At 39.9% G+C, this 18,240-nt stretch overlaps 1 protein-coding gene across 29 annotated transcripts in view; it reads right to left on the bottom strand.

Moving 5' to 3' along the window:
* Positions 1 to 18,240, bottom strand: part of EPB41L3 (erythrocyte membrane protein band 4.1 like 3) — a 138,502-nt gene that overhangs the window by 9,946 nt on the left and 110,316 nt on the right. For 10 of the 29 annotated variants that reach the window (XM_079300729.1, XM_079300737.1, XM_079300731.1 and 7 more), the window contains exons 10-15: positions 17,073 to 17,170; positions 15,574 to 15,749; positions 13,271 to 13,437; positions 5,128 to 5,181; positions 3,320 to 3,355; positions 2,423 to 2,614 (exon numbers count right to left, since the gene is read on the bottom strand). In XM_079300729.1, coding sequence (XP_079156855.1) covers positions 2,423 to 2,614; positions 3,320 to 3,355; positions 5,128 to 5,181; positions 13,271 to 13,437; positions 15,574 to 15,749; positions 17,073 to 17,170 — 723 coding nt within the window. Of the gene's footprint in view, positions 1 to 2,422; positions 2,615 to 3,086; positions 3,153 to 3,319; positions 3,356 to 5,127; positions 5,182 to 9,220; positions 9,788 to 13,270; positions 13,492 to 15,573; positions 15,750 to 17,072; positions 17,171 to 18,240 lie in introns of all 29 variants that reach the window. The other 19 variants (XM_079300711.1, XM_079300733.1, XM_079300710.1 and 16 more) reach the window with 10 other exon arrangements.

Below are 18,240 nucleotides of genomic sequence, written 5' to 3'. Positions count from 1 at the left end.
AAATATGAAACTAGAAAGGGATAAATGGCTCAATTTACTGACTGTGATGAGGTTCACACTCCTTTATTCCTAAAATGTTGGTTTCATCCAATCCAGGTCAGATTAAACATTGTCAATGACTTTGTCAATATGATGGCTTTCATGTTCTACAGCTATCTGGCCACCATAATGGAAGATATTTAAAACTATATTTTTCATCATTAAGGAAATCCAAAAGATTTCCCCATCTGTTCTAAGAAAAGCAAGTGGTGACTAGACAGGCTTAAAGTCACACTGAGCAAACAATCAGGTGCCACATGCTTGAGGATCACATTTTGAAGACATATTTTCTCTTCTGTTCTTGTTTAATTATAAGAACGAGCTAAAGGTAACAGCACTGAACACATTTTTATAGTAGATGCTAAATGAAATGTGTAACTTCTTTGACTAGCAGAAGGCATTACGGTGTCTTGACTACCTCTGCATTTCTTAGTAGATATCAAGGTGCTGATTTTGACATATGGACAGCTTCAGCTTTTTCCTGAAAAAATCCCCTATTATCAGGACATGTGAACTGAAACCACCTCACTTGCTGGGACCAAAGGAATGGCCAGGTGTTATCTATAGCAGAAGCCACCTCAGAGTTAGGCTGTGATAGCTCAAGTCTGCTCTTAATTTTCCACAGAAGTACTTTCATTTGGATGAAGTTATGTGAAACAGATGTACATTATTTAGATGCATATAAGGTAAACATGCATCTAAGTAACTGGACATTGCTTCTGGGCAACTCATCTTCTACTAGCAAAAGAAGAGATACCAGATAATTCTTGCCCTTTTCCTTTCCAAACAAATGGTTAAATTCAGATGTGCTTCCTCAGGGTGAAGCCTACATACCTGTGTAATACTTTGCTACTGCTTGTGTGTTTTAATTAAAAAATGTTATTAAATTCCTAAAGTGAAAAAAGCACCACCCTGTTTGTTTAGTATAAGTTTGAAATCCTCTGATTCAGGCTCAGCTAGCCACCCTTTCCAACAGTTCCTTACATCTTTTTTATGATAAATGCATCCTGTTTGTTGTACTTACAATTTTACTTTTTAGAAGGATAAATCTTTGTTTTCAACTACAATCAAACCAACCTGTTTGTAGGGTCTGTTATGATCCCTGAACAAGGCAGTAGGAGCAACACTAAAACTCCTCTGTGCTCTCCTCAAAAGGGAAGCTCTGAGCACTGAGCCTGCTTTTTTAGGTACTTTAATCCAACTTGAAGGCCACACTAATAAACATCTGGTGCCCCTGTCAGCCACTGGGTACAATGTGGGAGAGGAAGAGGTGAGAGCCCTTTCTTTGGCAGTATCCCTTTCCCTATCAGCAGAAGCTGTCACTTGCTACCTGCCTGCCTCCAGGGATGCCCTTTCCCAGAGCTGTGGGTCTGCAACACCAACCTCTGAGGTGAAAAATCAGAACACTCTTCCAATTTACACTTTCCAGACAATTTTTACTGAGTTCCTTATAGCATTATATCAGTGCTGTGGGCACAAAAACAAATCTCAAGACCATTTATTGCTCTTAAATGCTAAAACCAAGAGGTACCCATAAAGATAATGCCTGTGAGACAGAAACCAGACATCCATTCATAATAGAATAAAAAAATTAACTTTCAAGCAGACCACACAAGCTTATTTCTTTGTGCTTCACTGGACTTAAGCCAAGACACTGCACTATGTATTTTATTGCAACACAAATGTTGTCTTGCTACCCCTACACGTCCTTATCTACCTACAGATCAAGCAAACACCAGCTTTTAAACTGGCAAGTTTCTTACAAGCACTTCAAGATGGCACAATGAGCAAAATTTTTTCACACACGCACACTGCATGAAAATGCAGATACCTAGCAATCTGCATTGGGTCTTCAATGACAGTATCCAGCAGACTAGAGAAACCATCAGGTCCCTTACAGAACTGGTCAAGAAGGTCTAATTATCATAATTATTTCCTCACTGTCTTCAGAGACTGAGAGTTCAGCACTTTGTTCTGTATTTTCTTTTCAAACTTGGCACCATAGCCCCCACCTGTCTCACTACACCACTGCTCCCAACCAGTCACCATTGTTTAAATTTTCTCTCTATCACTTTCATGGTTTCTTTCACGCATGGCTGGACTTCCTCAAGCTCACCGAACCTGTAACAACACTTGTATTTTGCACCTTCAAAGAGACCCAGTTCTGCCACAAGGCTTCCAGTGATTTTAGTTCTCTATATACACATATATTTATATATGTATATATTTCTGGTATCTCTGCCGCTAGACCCTGCATCCTGAGTAAAGGGAGTGCCTGCAAGCAGGGATTGGTCTCTAACTATGGCCTCTAATCTAGTGAGAGCTGCTATTAAGTAAAAATGCATAGACAAATACATAATGAAGCCTTTCAGCTCACGCTGACCTCTTCAGGCACTAGTGGTTCAATCATAGGAGCATCCTCCTGCCTTGCTGCAAGCCGAACGGGAGATGTGGAAAGCCTCTTCTCCCACTCATTAGACACAGTCGTTTCTGTGGAGGTTTCCAAGAAGGTGCGTTTCAACTCGCTTATATTGGTCTGATGTTTCATCAGATCTTCCTGGGTTTTGTCTAGATCCTAGACAGTTTTAAAAGAATAGAGCAGTTTGTGATACATCCTAAGCCAACCAAACTTTAGAGCCAAAACACACAACTTGGTTAGTATAGAGGGAAGTAACAGCTCAGGGAGCCAGGGAGCACAGCACTAACACAACACTCTGTGAAAATGTGGCATTTTGAAAGAGAACAGCATAGCATATCTCGTACAAGTGAGTCTAAATACACTCTCAAAGAGCCTGTCCATATCACTGTAATTTGCACCTGATAAGAGGCTCCAAACAAACATACATATGCGCGTGGAGCACACACATATACGCACACGCATATATCGATATTGATAGTACAAGTTAGAGGAGTCATCATATTCTGAGAGAAAAATAATCTATTAGCAGGTGGGAGTACACAGTTCATGCATCATAGTGCAGATCCACAGTTTACCACTAAAACTAACACACATGTACGTACATGCACTGGTATATACCAATACCAACCTCTAACATAAGATTACTATGTTTGACATACACATTTTCACCCTGTATTCGCTTAATCAGACTATTCTGAAAGAAGTGAAAAAGAAAGGGAAAGGTAAGGGACACAGTATTGAAAGGATACAAAATGCTGTTTCTACACATTTCTTCACAGAGAACCGACAGTAACATGCTGAAAGAGGCAAACACCTCCAACATTGATACCTGAGCAACAACTAGACCTTCTGTTTCTGTACCTGTGCCTTTAGATCTCCGTCCTCCTCTTGATCCGACTGCCAGCATGAGAAAGATTGGAAAACAACACCTTACCCACTTGTATGAATTAAGGCTTTATGAACATCGGTGAGAGGTACACACTAGGTTAAAATCCCATTTTCTCTTCATTAAGGGTTTAAGCAGAAGTAGTAGACACACTGGCTTTGCACCGCTTTCCTAACTCAGAGCAAACTCTCCTCAAATTTGTTTTTTGCTATCAAAGGGTTATTTAATATCTTCCTTTTATAAATATTGCTATGCTCCACATTCATACATCTCTGTGACCAAGGTCACAAATAGTCTATGATTGAACAGCAACAGCAAATGCTTTGGAATTCCGTAATAATCTGGGCCACAAACAAAGCTTTGCATAAGCTCACCATGGGAAAACAACCTGCAACACTTTCTACAGAAGGAAGCACATTTTATTTGCTTAAAATGCTATTTCCCTAACTACAGTCCCTTTCTGTATTGTTGTAATTTTAGTTCATATTTAGCCTGCATATAGTCTTTCAGGACCTATCATCTGGAATGGCACACACATCCCATCCACATCAGTGAACATTTTCAAAAGCAAAGCCATAACAACTGCCTCAGCAGCCCTGTTTCCAAGGGTGCAATTTTCAGGCGGCAGATATACCATGCATTTTGAAAATCAGGTATCTCTAAGAAAACTGAGATGTGCTATATCTTCTCCTGTAAATAAGGGTGGCAACTAGGGATATTAACATGCATTTTTTAATTATAAACTGAATATTTTAATTGTCACATTTTTATGATTCTGTTTTACTTTCTGCAGGGCTCAAGGCCTGAAGCTATGGAGTGGAAGAAGCACTTCAAAGCATTTTGTACTTCTGACTCACCGCAACAGACTTTATGGTGTTGCACCGTTTGAATTCTTTTAATGCCCGTGCAGCTATTTTATTGTTAATTTTTCATATAGTTCTAATTAGACAAATGACCCATGGGAAAATCTGTTGATTACTTTACAACTCAGTTCAAATTTATTCTATTTACAGCCAAAGCTGAATCTTTCTGACGTGTCATACAGAAAATTTTTCCTTGACAATAATTTTAACAGTCTCAAATATTAATGAGATCTTTCTGGAAACCTAGAGTAGTGTTTGTGGTAAGACTGTCTTCTAGCCGATGTCAGACAAAATTCGGCTCATGTTTGCAGCTGCAACCATATTAATTATGAAAGCATTATATGCACTTCAGTGAAGTCACATAGGGTTGAATTTGCCTGCAATGTACCATGTTGTGGATATGAGACTCCTCAGTGCAAGGAAAATATAAACATTTTACATTTCTCATCTGAAAAGAATACCTGGACAAGTAGTGGCAGTATGTGAAGACGCCAGGTGAAATTACATTGAAGAAAAAACGTAGATATTTAAAACGTGAAAATACCTCTATGCAATACATTTTAAAACTACTTTTTATTGTCTTTTCCCCACTCCCCCAGTCAGGCTTCAGAGCATAGAGCAAACAAGCATACAAAGAACCCCAGGGCATGATCTGGCCAGCAGGGCCAGCAGGATCAGGGCAGCACTGGCATGGATGACACCACTAACCACACAACACAGCAGCTTCCAAAGCACACTCAGAAACCAGAGGAACCCTCAGGGAGCCCTGGGAGCTGAACTGTCCTCGCAAAGCTCTGCCCTTGCAGGCACACACATGCAGGGAGGACGCTGAGCTGCCGCAGCAGGCACGGCTCAGCCCCAGGCTCGGGAGAGACGAGCCCACTGCTGTCCCTGCCAGGCGGGTGCGGCGCTGTACAAACCTCGGTGGCAGTGGTCTCACCATCGGCCGCGGTATCCGTCTGCTCACTGTCAGTCTATGGGGTTAGACAAGGAGCCGGGTCCAGAGGAAGGCAGGAATAAAGAATAAACCCAGCTCATCAGTACACGCGGCGCACGCGGGGAGCTGTTAAACTCAACATCCCTGCGAACTGCGTTAGCACTGCTTTCCAAACAACGCACATGTCAAAGAAGCAAAATAAAAATGCTATATTAGTAAACAGAACAGACTCAGAGGAAGACTCGAGGCGTACTGTACACATTATAAGGCTTTACTGGAACAAATTTATAAGCCAAACAAAGCATTACTGGGAAATTCTTATTTGAATAGCTGATTTTTTTTTCTCTTAAAAAGCCAGGTAGCTTTAAAAAAAATGGGGGGAAGAAGTGACTAATATTTTCTAAAGAAACTTTTCCTCTCATAATGATTTTTCACAGAAAATTATTGAACAAATTTTTGTTCTAGCCAATATAAAGTGCTGGTTAAATTTTTATCTGGAGGGGAAAAAGATAATTAAAAAAAAAAAAAACAACAACAAAAAAGCTACTTTAACAGTCATCTGACTTTCAGCCCCTCATTTGTACAGAGGTTTTTCTTGTCTCCACAATTATACACCATGAGGCTGTCTGCATTATCAAGGAGTTCAAATAACCATACACCCAGCCCATCTACTGTCTGTCTGTGGAGTAATGATAAGGCTCAGATCCCACTCGGTTCCAATAAAGAACTGACAAATAAAGCTGATAATTGTTAATGATAGTAAAAAGAAAGAAAACTGTGATTAAAAGAAGAAAAAAATACTTCTCATTCCATTTAAAAATATGGATGAAAGTAGGAAAAAATCAAAAGTAACTTCCCCCCACCCCCCAAACACTTACTAGGTATGAGTGATAAAAATGAAACAAAGCACAGCATTGCACAGACTGATCCATCCCTGCTTTGCATGAAGAACATTTTAATGGAGAGCACAAGTGTCAAGCTTAATAGAGAGTAGAGTGGAGGTTACTACAGACTGAGAAGAGAGTTCAAAAAACTGCTTTGATGTCAGGTATGCATGAGGAAAACTAGTAAGTAAAATGCACCCTACTGCCCCAGACTGGCACATTCAAGTTGTTTTGATAGGAGTGAAAGCTCTGGTTTCCATTAGTGATTTTTGTGGTCCTTAGAAAAACTAAAGTAACCCAGGCAGGCAATTTAAAGCCAGGACAACACATCTCATCCTCCAATCACATCAATATGAACATGAACAAAAGAAGAACCTGCTGGTGGATGGAGTATCAGTCATAGCTTTGAATTTCCTCCAATCTTTTGTCATTTTCTGACAACTCCAGTTACAAAAGACTGTTTTGTTTTTTTCATTACTTTGTTTTTTATTCTATGAAGAGTTTGTATTGCTTGTATGACAGACAGGAGAATAAACAAGCATTTTGCACTACTTGCTAAGTGCATGAATGCAAGTGACATGAAATTTTTCAAGCCATGACCACTCTTGAGACAGACTACATTTATTTTTAAATGTGTGTGTAATACCACAGTAGTCTATGAGGCTAGTCTAATTGTTTTCACTAAAGTGCTAGAAAATTGTTTCTTTTTCAACAAAGGATGCCATGTCTTTATAACACTATATGCAATTGTAAAAGTATGGCAATAGAAAAAAAAGAATGCATTGTCACTCTTATTTACAAAAAAAAAAATAAATAAAAAAAAAAGGAAAAAAGAAAGAAACAAAGAGGAATTAATGAATCTAGACATTTTAAAAGAATTAAAAATTGTGTCAAGACATTGTAACACAAGATTGACACATAGGGTTCATTTAAGCACTTGAAGTCAATAGGAAATTAGCTGCTTAGGTACAAACACAGAGGCCAATGAATTCCAAGGGGTGAGATTCTGCTTTTGACTGCATGGACTGACTCCAGATGCATAGCTCAAGGGAGAACACGCTCAACAATGTATGACATTGGTTCAGGATACTGGCTGGAGTCTTCTGCATCTCTGTGTGCAACCTTTTGTGAACTGTGGGGGGTAGGAAAGGTTCTGATTTCCTATTTCTTTTGGCAAATCCTAAATGAAGCATAAAACTTGCTTTATTCCAACATACATGTCTGCTAATAAGCCAATCAACAGTCATGGAGTTGAAGTCAGCACTACTGAGTTACTTGGAATAAAGACCTGGCGTTATCACAGAGCAGGGAATGGTGAGTTAAGGCTGAGCAAGGCATTCCTCTGGAGTGAAGAGTAAGAAAGGCCAGGCTCAGCTCCAAGACAGGCTGAGCTGGGGCTGGTGGGCAGGTGAGGGCTGGAGCAGGACAGAAGGCAGCTTCTCCTGATGTGCTGAGGCTGCACCTCTCCTACCTTGCGATCATAATTGCTGTGATTTGTTTTGCCAATGTAATGCAGACATGCCCGAGGTTAAAACATATTCACTTTCATGCAGTATTTTGAACAAGAAATACCCCGTGGATTAGGCACAAGTCTGTGTTCTCTGCCAGGAAGCACTGCCAGAGTAATCACCCTCATAAAAGAGAGATACTAAAAAGCCTATTTTAGATGTTTTTATGCTCAATACTTCCTAACTTTACTAATAAAAAGAAATGCTCATTTCTGAAAGATGAGCAGACTAATGTATTACATAAACATTGCCTCATTATTGCCTCTAGAGCTGGAACTATATTAATGCTGTTATTCTATTAGATTAATCCAAGTGCAGAGCTAATGCAAATTGAGACTTAAATGCTGTCTCAAAATGAGGACAAAAACGAGACAGCAGCATTTTGGATGCCTTTTATTAGAAATTGTACATTATTTTTCAGTTGTAAGGCACCACAGAGCCAAAAGCATCTAAAGACAATGTTTTTGCAAGACAAATTGATGTGACTTTTGGCTTTCCATAAAAAGGAAATGAAATCCTGCACCAAGACTTAGAAAACCAACACCAGCAGATGACAATATTCAAACTGGTTTATTGAAGAGAGCTACTGCAATGGGCTATCGACTAGTGGCCAAGGTGGTTTTTTACAGGACCAACTGGTCTGCAACTATCTGACCTGGCATTTTTTTTCTTTATATACAAAGCAAAACCATACTTTTGTACTTGAAGCTGAAGAAGAAAATAGAAAATCAAGGAAAACCGGAACTCATTATTTTATTCTGTCATCAAAGAATAATCAGGCTCCAGCAAAAACTGAGATGCCAGTTACTCTGTTACTTAAGCATATTCCTTTCCTATCTCTAGATATACCATCACATCCACAGAACCCAGAACCACTGCAGGCTCCTATTGCAGCTGGTTCATCTGCCCGTGATGACCCTGGTGGCTTGAGGCACCAGTTTTGGCAGTGCTAATCCAACACCGCAAATGTCAAGGCAGCCCACGTGGCATGCTCCTGCAACAGCTGCAGAACAGCTGTCCCAATCTGACCCCTCACTGATACGTTAGATTTAACCATGGGAAAACAATTTAATCTGCAGCAGAGATGGGATCAAGGCTGAAAATAGAGATCCAGGTTTTGCTGGACCAGAAAGCCTTTTCTGGGGTTCAGCTACAGCTGATAGCCCTTTGCAAAAAAGCTGAGTCCATCTGGTCTTTGAACATACTGAACTTGGTGAGGATGCTTATCATTGTTGGGTAGCTAGTCATATAAATAAATGTAGATACATATGCATATATTTGCATGCTTCAGTAATTATGTGGAAAATTACACTTAATACCCACTATTTAGATAACTATTCCAACCCTAGTATAAATTGATAGAGGGAAGAAAAACTCTTGTCATTTAGTGCAAGTCACTTTGCACCAGCTGACACAGTTCAAGCCAAGCTTCTTCCATACAGTGTTGTGCCTAACCCTGGGCTCCAAGCTGTACTCCCGGCATGAGAAAAAAATAAAAAAGAAGAAAAAAAAAAACAAACCAAAAAAAACAACAACCCCCAAACCAAAAAAAACCCCCTTCTAACATATCAGCACAGACAGAAATGAGGCTCTGAAAGTAGGACCACTATTGCAGCAATCTAACACTGGTTAGGACTGAAGCACTGAACACGAAAAAGAGTGTGTTCGATGCCGAGGTACACACCTCTTCCTCTGAACTGTCACTCAGGTCATTGGCAAGTGAGGCACTCAAGGAGGCCGCCTTGGGCTCCAGGTAGCAGAGGCACATAGCCAGAGGAAAGGAGAGAGTGAGGGCGTATGGCACTGAGAAAGAGGCAGAGAGCAGAAAGAAAAAAATGAAGAGGAAGCAAGGCACGAGGGAGGGGGAGCGGATGGGCAGGTAGTGCTGCACACTGGCAGGCAGGAAATTGGTTTCGGAGAGGTTAGGGAGCGACAGGTAGCCATCGTCATCCAGGAGGGAAGGAAATGACTCTGGAAGTTGCAAGGAGAAGGAAAACAGCGTTGCCCCTTTGCCAGCTTTTTGCTTGTAGCCAAAAGCCATGTCTTGCTCGGCGGAGCAAAGGCGGCCCTTTCTGTCAGGGTCGGGCTCCGGCTCGCTGTGCTGGGGAGCGCTCGCTCTGGGCGCCTCACAGCCCAAGCACTTGGGCTGGGGGCTCTCCTTGCATCTCCTGCGGAGCTTGGCTGGAGATACATGGGGGCCAGGCTGAGAGGATGGCGAGGAGTGGTGGGAGTCAGTGCCAAGCAAAGATGGCTGGTGACAGAGAAAGAGCAGCAAACAAGGCGCAAAAGCAAAAGGACAAAAAGAAAACTGTAATTAGTTAATTTTCTTCCGTGATGATAAATAATATATATTATATATATATAAAATTATTAACAGTATTTGACAACCACAGCTTTGCACTGAATTGAACGGTTCCCATGCTGCACACCGCAGGTGTTAGTGAATCACGCTTCCAGCTTACAAAAGGCAACTTCTTGATTCAACACTTGTCTAGTCCTGTGCAGCACAGGATTTACATAAAAGCCTCTACGGCCACATAGAGAGTTTCAGATACTGCCAATTTCCACTTACTACAGATTGGTTTCCAATCATAGAGTCTTCAAATATGAAGTACATGGAGAGCAACAAAGAAGGAAACATATTTCTAATACCAGCACTATTTGCGACAGCATTCTTGCAGTCAGGAGGACACCTGGTAGGGGTCAGATGCTTCCCATCTATGCCTTGGGCAGGCATTTCTGCCTCAGCTGTAATAATTAAAACTCCAAGGACTTCAAATTCATCCATTGCAATATTTAGGGAAAAATCTAATCCTTAAACCAAGTCAAAACACATTGTTACTTAGTGGGGGGAGTAGAAATCCATTCATCAGCTGCTCCTAATGGAAAAACCCAGCACAACAGCTATGCCAGCAGCCAGTTCCTCAGCACAGTTCCCACCACTGGCCCCAGCTGGGCATCCCCACAGCCCTGCCCTCACCTCTGTTCACTGTGAGCCCAAGCAGGCACTGCTGGGGGCTCACCCCCTCCCAGCCCCTCCTCGCTGCCCCCTCTGCAGCCATACTCTGAAAGAAGGGAGCTGAGACTTGGGGCTCAGCAGACCCCATCATCTCTCACTGGGGATCTGAAGGAGGGCTGGCTGGAGAGAGGTCCTTGCCCCACACATATCTTCTCACAATCAAAATGTGACCCTTTACCCATAGTGAAGAAGCAAAAATGCCCCTGATGCTTTTGTAAGTTTCACCACAATGCCAAGAATGCTGGCTACCAGCAAGCAGGATTTGCTTTGATATGTCACTTGTAGGGCATTGAACTGGCCTTTCAGGTCATTTGAGGACAAAAAAGTGGTAGGAGGAGGGAGGTGATTCAGCAAAAATGGTGATTGTCATTTCACATGCTCCCTGCAAGCAGACACCACTGCTCTTTAAAAGGACAAAAGCCACTGACATCACCAAAATGCATACCCTAGTACAACACATCTGCCACAATGCTGATGGATCAGAGATGCTTTGGCCAAAATCCACCAGCTGCACGTAGCTGAAGTGGCCCACTGGATCCATGACCAAACCCTAAGTGCCTGAGCTGCTCCATCTGTAGTGCATCTCCCCAAGGAGCCATAAGAGCCATTTCACTTTCACTTCAGGCTCCTAAAAGCAAAACGACTATAAAGCCACAACAGCATTTTCCTCCAGTTCAAGTTGGTGTTGAACTGGAGGCAAAAACCAGATTCAAGTTTTAGACAAAGTTTGCTACTAAGCCCGAACTTTACCAGGTATATTAATGATAGGAATGGAATGTAAGCCAAGTAATTACATGGAAGAACTGCTTTCCTTCTTCTTTAACATTTCCCTTTCTCTCTTCTCTAACAATCTATCAGTTCAAGAAACCTGTATTCCCAAACTAAGCAATCAGAACCAAACCTAGCTTCAAAACACTTACAAGTGTCTTTATGGGTTTAATGCAGTAAGCTCAAGTCAAAATTTAATGCTGATGGACTCACTTTTTTCTTTTTTTTTGTGTGAGCTAAATACACACAAAAAATACAACTTCTCTTTATATTGTAAATATAAAATCCAAAGTAAATGTATTCTTTTCTAATACAGACTATTCACTTACTGACATCTTTACAGTGTCAATATTTAGAATAACTTCTGGTACTTAAATACACATGGATAAAAAAAGGCAAAATCTTAATGGAAAAACTGTAAAGACATCTAAAACATCTATATACCCTTAAAAAGGGATTTGATTCCAAGCTTGTCTTGTGCTTCTTGAGACCTTCTTTTTAGGTTGACAGACAAATCTGTTAGCAGGTCCATGTGGAAGCAGGACTGAGATCTCTGTAGGATTACAGAACCAAAGCTCTATTTATGATGGTTTAAACAGAATTAATCTCTTGAGTGGGGGTAAAAATCAATCATTTGTGCATATTTAAGTTCCATCAAATTAGTCTCCTAAAATAATTTTGAGTACTTTATAGCCATATATATGGAATAGCTAGATCATCTCCAAAATGCAAGTGATCTCTCCATTGACTTAAATTAACACACACTTGGAACAGAACTAGCTTCTATTGGATGTTTTCTACATATTTGATTTTCATCACTCTTTCTCCACATGGAAACTAATGGAGTTTCAAGAAGACCACTGTTAATTTTTGTAGAGATTATCTTTTAAATGCTACAATTACAGCACACACTTTCAAAAGAAAACCTTTTCTCACAGGCAATTTTCAGTAACTGAATATATTTCTGGTTTTCAGTATCTTAACTGCAATTCTTTATGAGGACTTGATCTTTTCACTATGTAGCTCATCCTGGCCTTATGTGATAAAGCTAAAAGTTCAGGTTCTAATATTTGCCTACTTTACAGTTCTGTGGATGTAAATCTATATATCAAGGTTTTTCATCCTAAAAGGTGAGGGTAAACCTTACTTGTTTAGCAAGTGCATTCCACAATACACTTTCTGAATGTTATTCTACCATATTTCTTCACTGTCAATCTGTATTCAGTATTTTCTACATTCCCCTTTTTTATTTACCCTGTATTAATATCTCAGTAGATACTATGCACAACCATGTATGTGTAAGTGTGTGGTGGTGGTGGGATTGAAGATGATGAGGGATGATGCAAATTTAACAACTGAGAAGAAAACCATCAATAAAAACTGCTATCTTCAACACAAACTTCAAACAAGTGAAGCAAATGCTTTTGTAAGCCAGAAAAAAATTGCATAAAACAGGCAATTAATATCCAGAAGTTAATAGAGAAAAAATGCCCACTGAAATTTTTGCAAGAAAACAGTGTTATGAGAAGTATAAGAGGAATGTTTAAAGCACAGAGCTACATACAAGAATTATTTTGTTGCCCTGTCAAAATAAAAAAATAGGATGGCCTTATTAAAGTCAAAATATGACTGAAAACCAGGAGAACAAACATGCATTGCCAGGCTACTTCTGGGCATTTCCTAAAGAGCTGTTGAATGCTGTGTGAAAAACATCATTCTGACTGTTAAACATATTTCAAAAAACAGTCCAAGGCAGGAACTAACTTTTACAACATCATATGAAAACTGAAAGGACTACAAAAACACTGATTTGAGACATGTATATACACATAGTATATTTCCTTTCACAGAACTATTTCCTCTTTCTCTCCCCATCCCTAAAAATTCTGTGTTTCTCCAAGCACTCTCTGGGCAGCCCTGTTTAATACAAAACCCTGAAAATTCTACCTTGGTGTCATGGCGTATTGCTGAAATCGGGGTGACTTCCTCTGCTCTCTTCTTTTTGCCCTCTTCATCATCTTTGTCCTCTTCTGTCTTTTTCTCTGGAGTCACAGTGGTTATCAAGTTGGTCTGAGAGATGCCCTTTGTTGTGGCGTACTGGCCAGTACCAACCTCTGCAGCAGACACAGAATCCTTCATGTACATTTCATGGTTTTCATTCACTGATGCTAAAAGCAAATATTTAAAGAGGGAAAATCTGAAATAGCTTTTGCTGAGAAGCTGCATAAAATTAAAAAAGCTGGTTTAGAAAAAACATTTGAGATAATGCTGAAAACAGAACCATGAAACCAGAAGCATGTGCATACATTTAAATAAACTGTTTACTTGAAATGAAGCTCATAGCTTTTATATGCATACACATATATTATGGATATGTATACACACATTACTGTAGCTAATGTGTGCATTACATAGTTGTTAAATGTTAGCAAGCAGTTAAAATTACTACTGTAGTAAAACACCAGACAAAAAAAAAGCAACACATTGCCATAGTTATCAGGCAGGAAACATAAGGAGAACCAGATATGACATCAGCCATGGGGGTGGAAGAGATGTGTTTTTTAAAATCTGTCAGAATATAAAAAAGCAGATCAAATGCAGATTTAGTAACGTGCTGCATTACAGAAAATGACAATATTGATATAACACAGGCATAATACCTGAGGGAAAAAAAAAAGTGATCCTTGTATTATTGACTACTAAAGTCTGTCAGTTAGTTGAGCTCATTATCCTAAAAAATTCTGTGAAGCGATGACATTCAGTTCAGTGGACCCAACCAGAATATTTTAGGATGCAAGTGCTCAATAATTAATCAGATTTAAATATAGGAAAATTATTTTGAAAGAAATAGTACCTTTACAGGTAGTATATAATCAAAACTTTAACATGTGCCCAGATGCTGCTCTTGACTATTGGGTAACTAATTTCTAAACCAATAAGAATATTCAAATTTATAAACTCACTTGCATCTTTAACAAATGACAGAGTCTTAGTCATAATGTAAGCACAGTGCAGAATGTTACAGACACATTTTCATTACAGTAACAACACTAGTGAAGAGATAAGCATTGATTTAAAAAACCTCTTTCCCCCATTTGCACTTAGGCAAATTAAAATCATAAAATCCTTGCAGAGCCTAAAAAATGCTGGGTAAAGCATTTCAGATATCTTGTCTCTTGGGATTAAGTTTAGGAGGCAGGAGAAAGCAAAACGAGTAGAGGGAGACATCTTGCTTAGATGTTGCAAACAAAATAATGCAGAAGGATAATTTCTGCTTTGAAACACATGCACAGCAATCAGGTCACCAGTTGCTTGGTAACGAGCAAGAAGCACATCAGAATTAGAAGATTCCAAAATAATTAATGACAAGCAGCACCTTTAGAGGGAGAGAAAAAGGCTTGTCACTTTTAAATCAAAGCTTCTCCCCATCCCACCACCAACTACACTCATTGCAGTTTGTGATATTCTGCAAGAGAATTCACCTTCTTTTTTTCTACTCTGTAATGAATCTGAGTTTAGTCTCAGTCTTTTTTTTTTTACAAAAATAGACTACAAAACTACAACCTCTTTTTACTCAACAGCTGACACCAGTAATAGGTGACGACAGTAGCTGATACTCTGAACTACACACTGATTTAATCAAAGTCAGTAGCAGAACCATGACCTCTATGAACCAAGGATAAAAGAAGAAGGATGTACTATTAACCTATGTATGTTACTCTCCATTTCATACCTTCAAAAATAACAGATGAAAAAAGTCCCTTAGTGCTCATTGGAGCAGGATATAAGGTAATTGGAAACAAGTGTTATTACTCAAGGAAAATAATTAATAATTTCTGGATTGTAACAAACTTAAGTGAAAAAAGTACACAGGAGAAAATCTCAGATTCAACCAAAACCTGAACAGTCATTCATGCAAACCCTGAAAAAGTGTTGAAGCCTGACTTTCTTGGGCAGGCAGGTCCATCCCATCCTTCCCCAAAGAAGGGAAGCAGATACAAGGCCAAGGACAGAGGCTCTGTGACAAGTGGGTTCCAAAAGACATCCTCCAGCCAATACTTTGTAAGGAGCACAGCAGTACATTTATCATGGAAATTCTCTGCACCCTCCTCTACCCCTGCAGTGAGTATGCAGGTACTCACAGCCTTTACTCAGCCAAACCTGAGGAGAGGCGATGATGAGGTTTACAGTGATCTAAAGCAGTGACCACTGTGCTGAGAGTTAGCCAAGGCCAGCTGAGAGGACCTTACCCCCATCCAAGCTGCGGGACATGGTGTATCTCTTGCTGGAGGAGCGCTCAAAGTAAGGTGCGGGCCGGTCTATGAGGGCGCTGGCTCTTCTCGTCTGCGCCTGCGTCCGGCCGCTGTAGCGGAACTTGGAGCCCAGCGTGAGGAACTTCTTTGGAGGTGCTTCTGGCAGCAGGAGCCTAAAACACACCAAGCAGTGCACCTGTTATCCCCCTTCCTCCAAAATCCACTGTTTTGGCAGAGGAGAGAAGACGACTGCTGGGTATCGCTCTCCATCGTAACCTGTGCCTCACCGGTCTGTGGCTAAAAGGGAATCGAAGGGTGCCCCTCATACAGCATGACAAAACCACTCAGCTAAAGCATTTGGAGATCTGAGTTCTTCCAAATGGGCAAGAATCACTCAGCTCCTTTGTGCTTGAAAATCAGATTTACTATTTTCTAAAGTACTCTTTTAAAAATAAGGTGTTTCTTGTACCAGAGGCCCTGACTGGGCTGAAATGAAGATGCATCTCTTCAAATTTAACATGGTGATGTTATGTTGAGGACAGGGCCAGACCTGATTTCCAGTGAATGACAGGCAATATTCATTCACAGGGGTGTAGACATTTTTCAGGTTTGAGCTCTCTCACCCTCTGTATTTTGGGTATGGTAGCTGGCTGAAGAAGCCATGCTCCTGCTAGGGAGTCAACGCTTCAGACATTGGTTTTTCATTAAAAATAAGAAAATGTGAACTCCATTTCTCTGTAGATCTTTTGCTGCTAAGACTGCATTGCATATGAATGTACAGACAGCCTGAACCAACAGTTTTAAGAAAAGGAGCTCTCTCAGACATTCCCCAGAGGGGGTTCTTAAGCACTGGACAGCCTTCCAAACTATTGATAATTTCACCCTTTTGAGTTTCCATTGATAAGTATGTATTTAATGGCCAGCTTAGCACAAACTAATTAAAGCACTTATTTCACTATCTCCAACTTTTCTCAGTTCCTTTTAGAAGTAAAAAGTATAGCTGTAAAACTCCTTAGTAATAAAAAAATTACAGCTATAGGTTAGGTATTCTGGGTGACCGAAAAAAAAAATCCATGACCTACTACTGTCTGTACTTTCATATATAATTAAATAAAAATATTCTTCTTTTTTAAACTCTTACCCACATCCCCCAACAATCTTCCATATAAGTTGTTCTCCCTATGCAAGCTTATATGCAGTAGTGCAGCAGAATCCTTCACCTCCTTAATTATAGCAGTTGATAATATCGTGGCACAGATAAAACAAAATGATTAATTAGGACCATATGGTGATTTTAAGTAGTATGTATCTGAAAGAATATGAACAATTTGGGTGCAACATCTCAAATTTTGAAAAAGCAATAACTTTCTTTATCTGCTGAGAGGTACCTCATGATTGAAAAGAAAAATTGATTTGAAGGGTTTTGTCTCTACTGACAGAATTTATATTTTCTGTTGTGTTTTATATCCCACCTTTAGGAAAAGAAATCCACATACCTGAAAAATGTATGGTGTTCAACACACACTTTCCATAAGCGCTTTGCAGCACGATGATTTGGCAACTTAAACCCAATAGTGCTTTCAAACTGCTCAAACTGGGTAGGAAAAAAGAATAAGTATGTTTTTGGTGTTGTGCATCTATTTTTAGACAGTGTACACAGGTTCATCTTCATTTCCTCCATCTGTATCATCTCATTGCAAGGGCAAATGTATATGCTCATGTATATAGTCACATATATAAATATTCTACTGAAAGAATTCTGGGAAAGAAGTTTGTGAATGATAATCTATGGCAGCCTCTGAGGATCTTTTCTGGGGGATACATTGGTCATGAGCAAGAGATTTCTTATGGTGACAGTGATTTATACCCTATAGCAACAAAGAGATCAGTTAAGACTCAGGAGACTTCTGAGAAAACATCATTCAAGTGTTTTACCTCGTTGATTTATTTTCACCAGTTTAAACTACAGAGGGAAGCCTGCTAATAGCTGGAGGTGACCAGCAATCCTCAGAGACTGATTTGGTCTCACACAGCCTTATATTAAGGATATTTACAGAGAAAGTACTACTGCTAGTAAATCACAGTGCTTAAAGCTAATTCATCTGAGGAGGATGAGGCAAGACAGGTAATTTAAAAGAGTCATCCAGAGATACAAAGATACCTCTTTAGATTGTGCTGCAAATTTATATATTTCAGATGCAGAAGCTGTGCCAGCTATATCTGCTGTAACTACAGATAGCTTAGATTAAGCTACAGATAGAGTAGATTAAAATAGAGTTGCTGTGATGGGGAAAGGTAGACAGAATGGCACTTGTGAGGAACTCTGGATCCCTACAGAAGTTGACAGGGAAATAAGGCAGGAAACAACAAAATAATAAAGAATATGTGGGATAGTGAATAACATTATCACCAAATGTAATTTGGACATAGGCTGCATTGATTATTTTACACACAGAACTATCACCTGGTCACAGGATGCTGTGTACCATGACCAGCAGAGCTCAACAGTGTAGGATAGTGGACAGCTTCAGTGCAGGCATTGGGAATACTATTTGTTTGGGTTTTTAAAGTCATACTCAAGGCTAGAAATTGACACTAAAACTGTGTCTCCTTAGGGGCAGGAGATGTAGGTTTGTGGATTTGGGTTTAGGACTCTAAAAAAGG

Source organism: Erithacus rubecula (genome assembly GCF_903797595.1).
Source record: "Erithacus rubecula genome assembly, chromosome: 3".
Classification (NCBI taxonomy): Eukaryota; Metazoa; Chordata; class Aves; order Passeriformes; family Muscicapidae; genus Erithacus; species Erithacus rubecula.
Note: the sequence above shows the minus strand (reverse complement) of the source record. Positions and strands in the feature narration are given on the sequence as shown.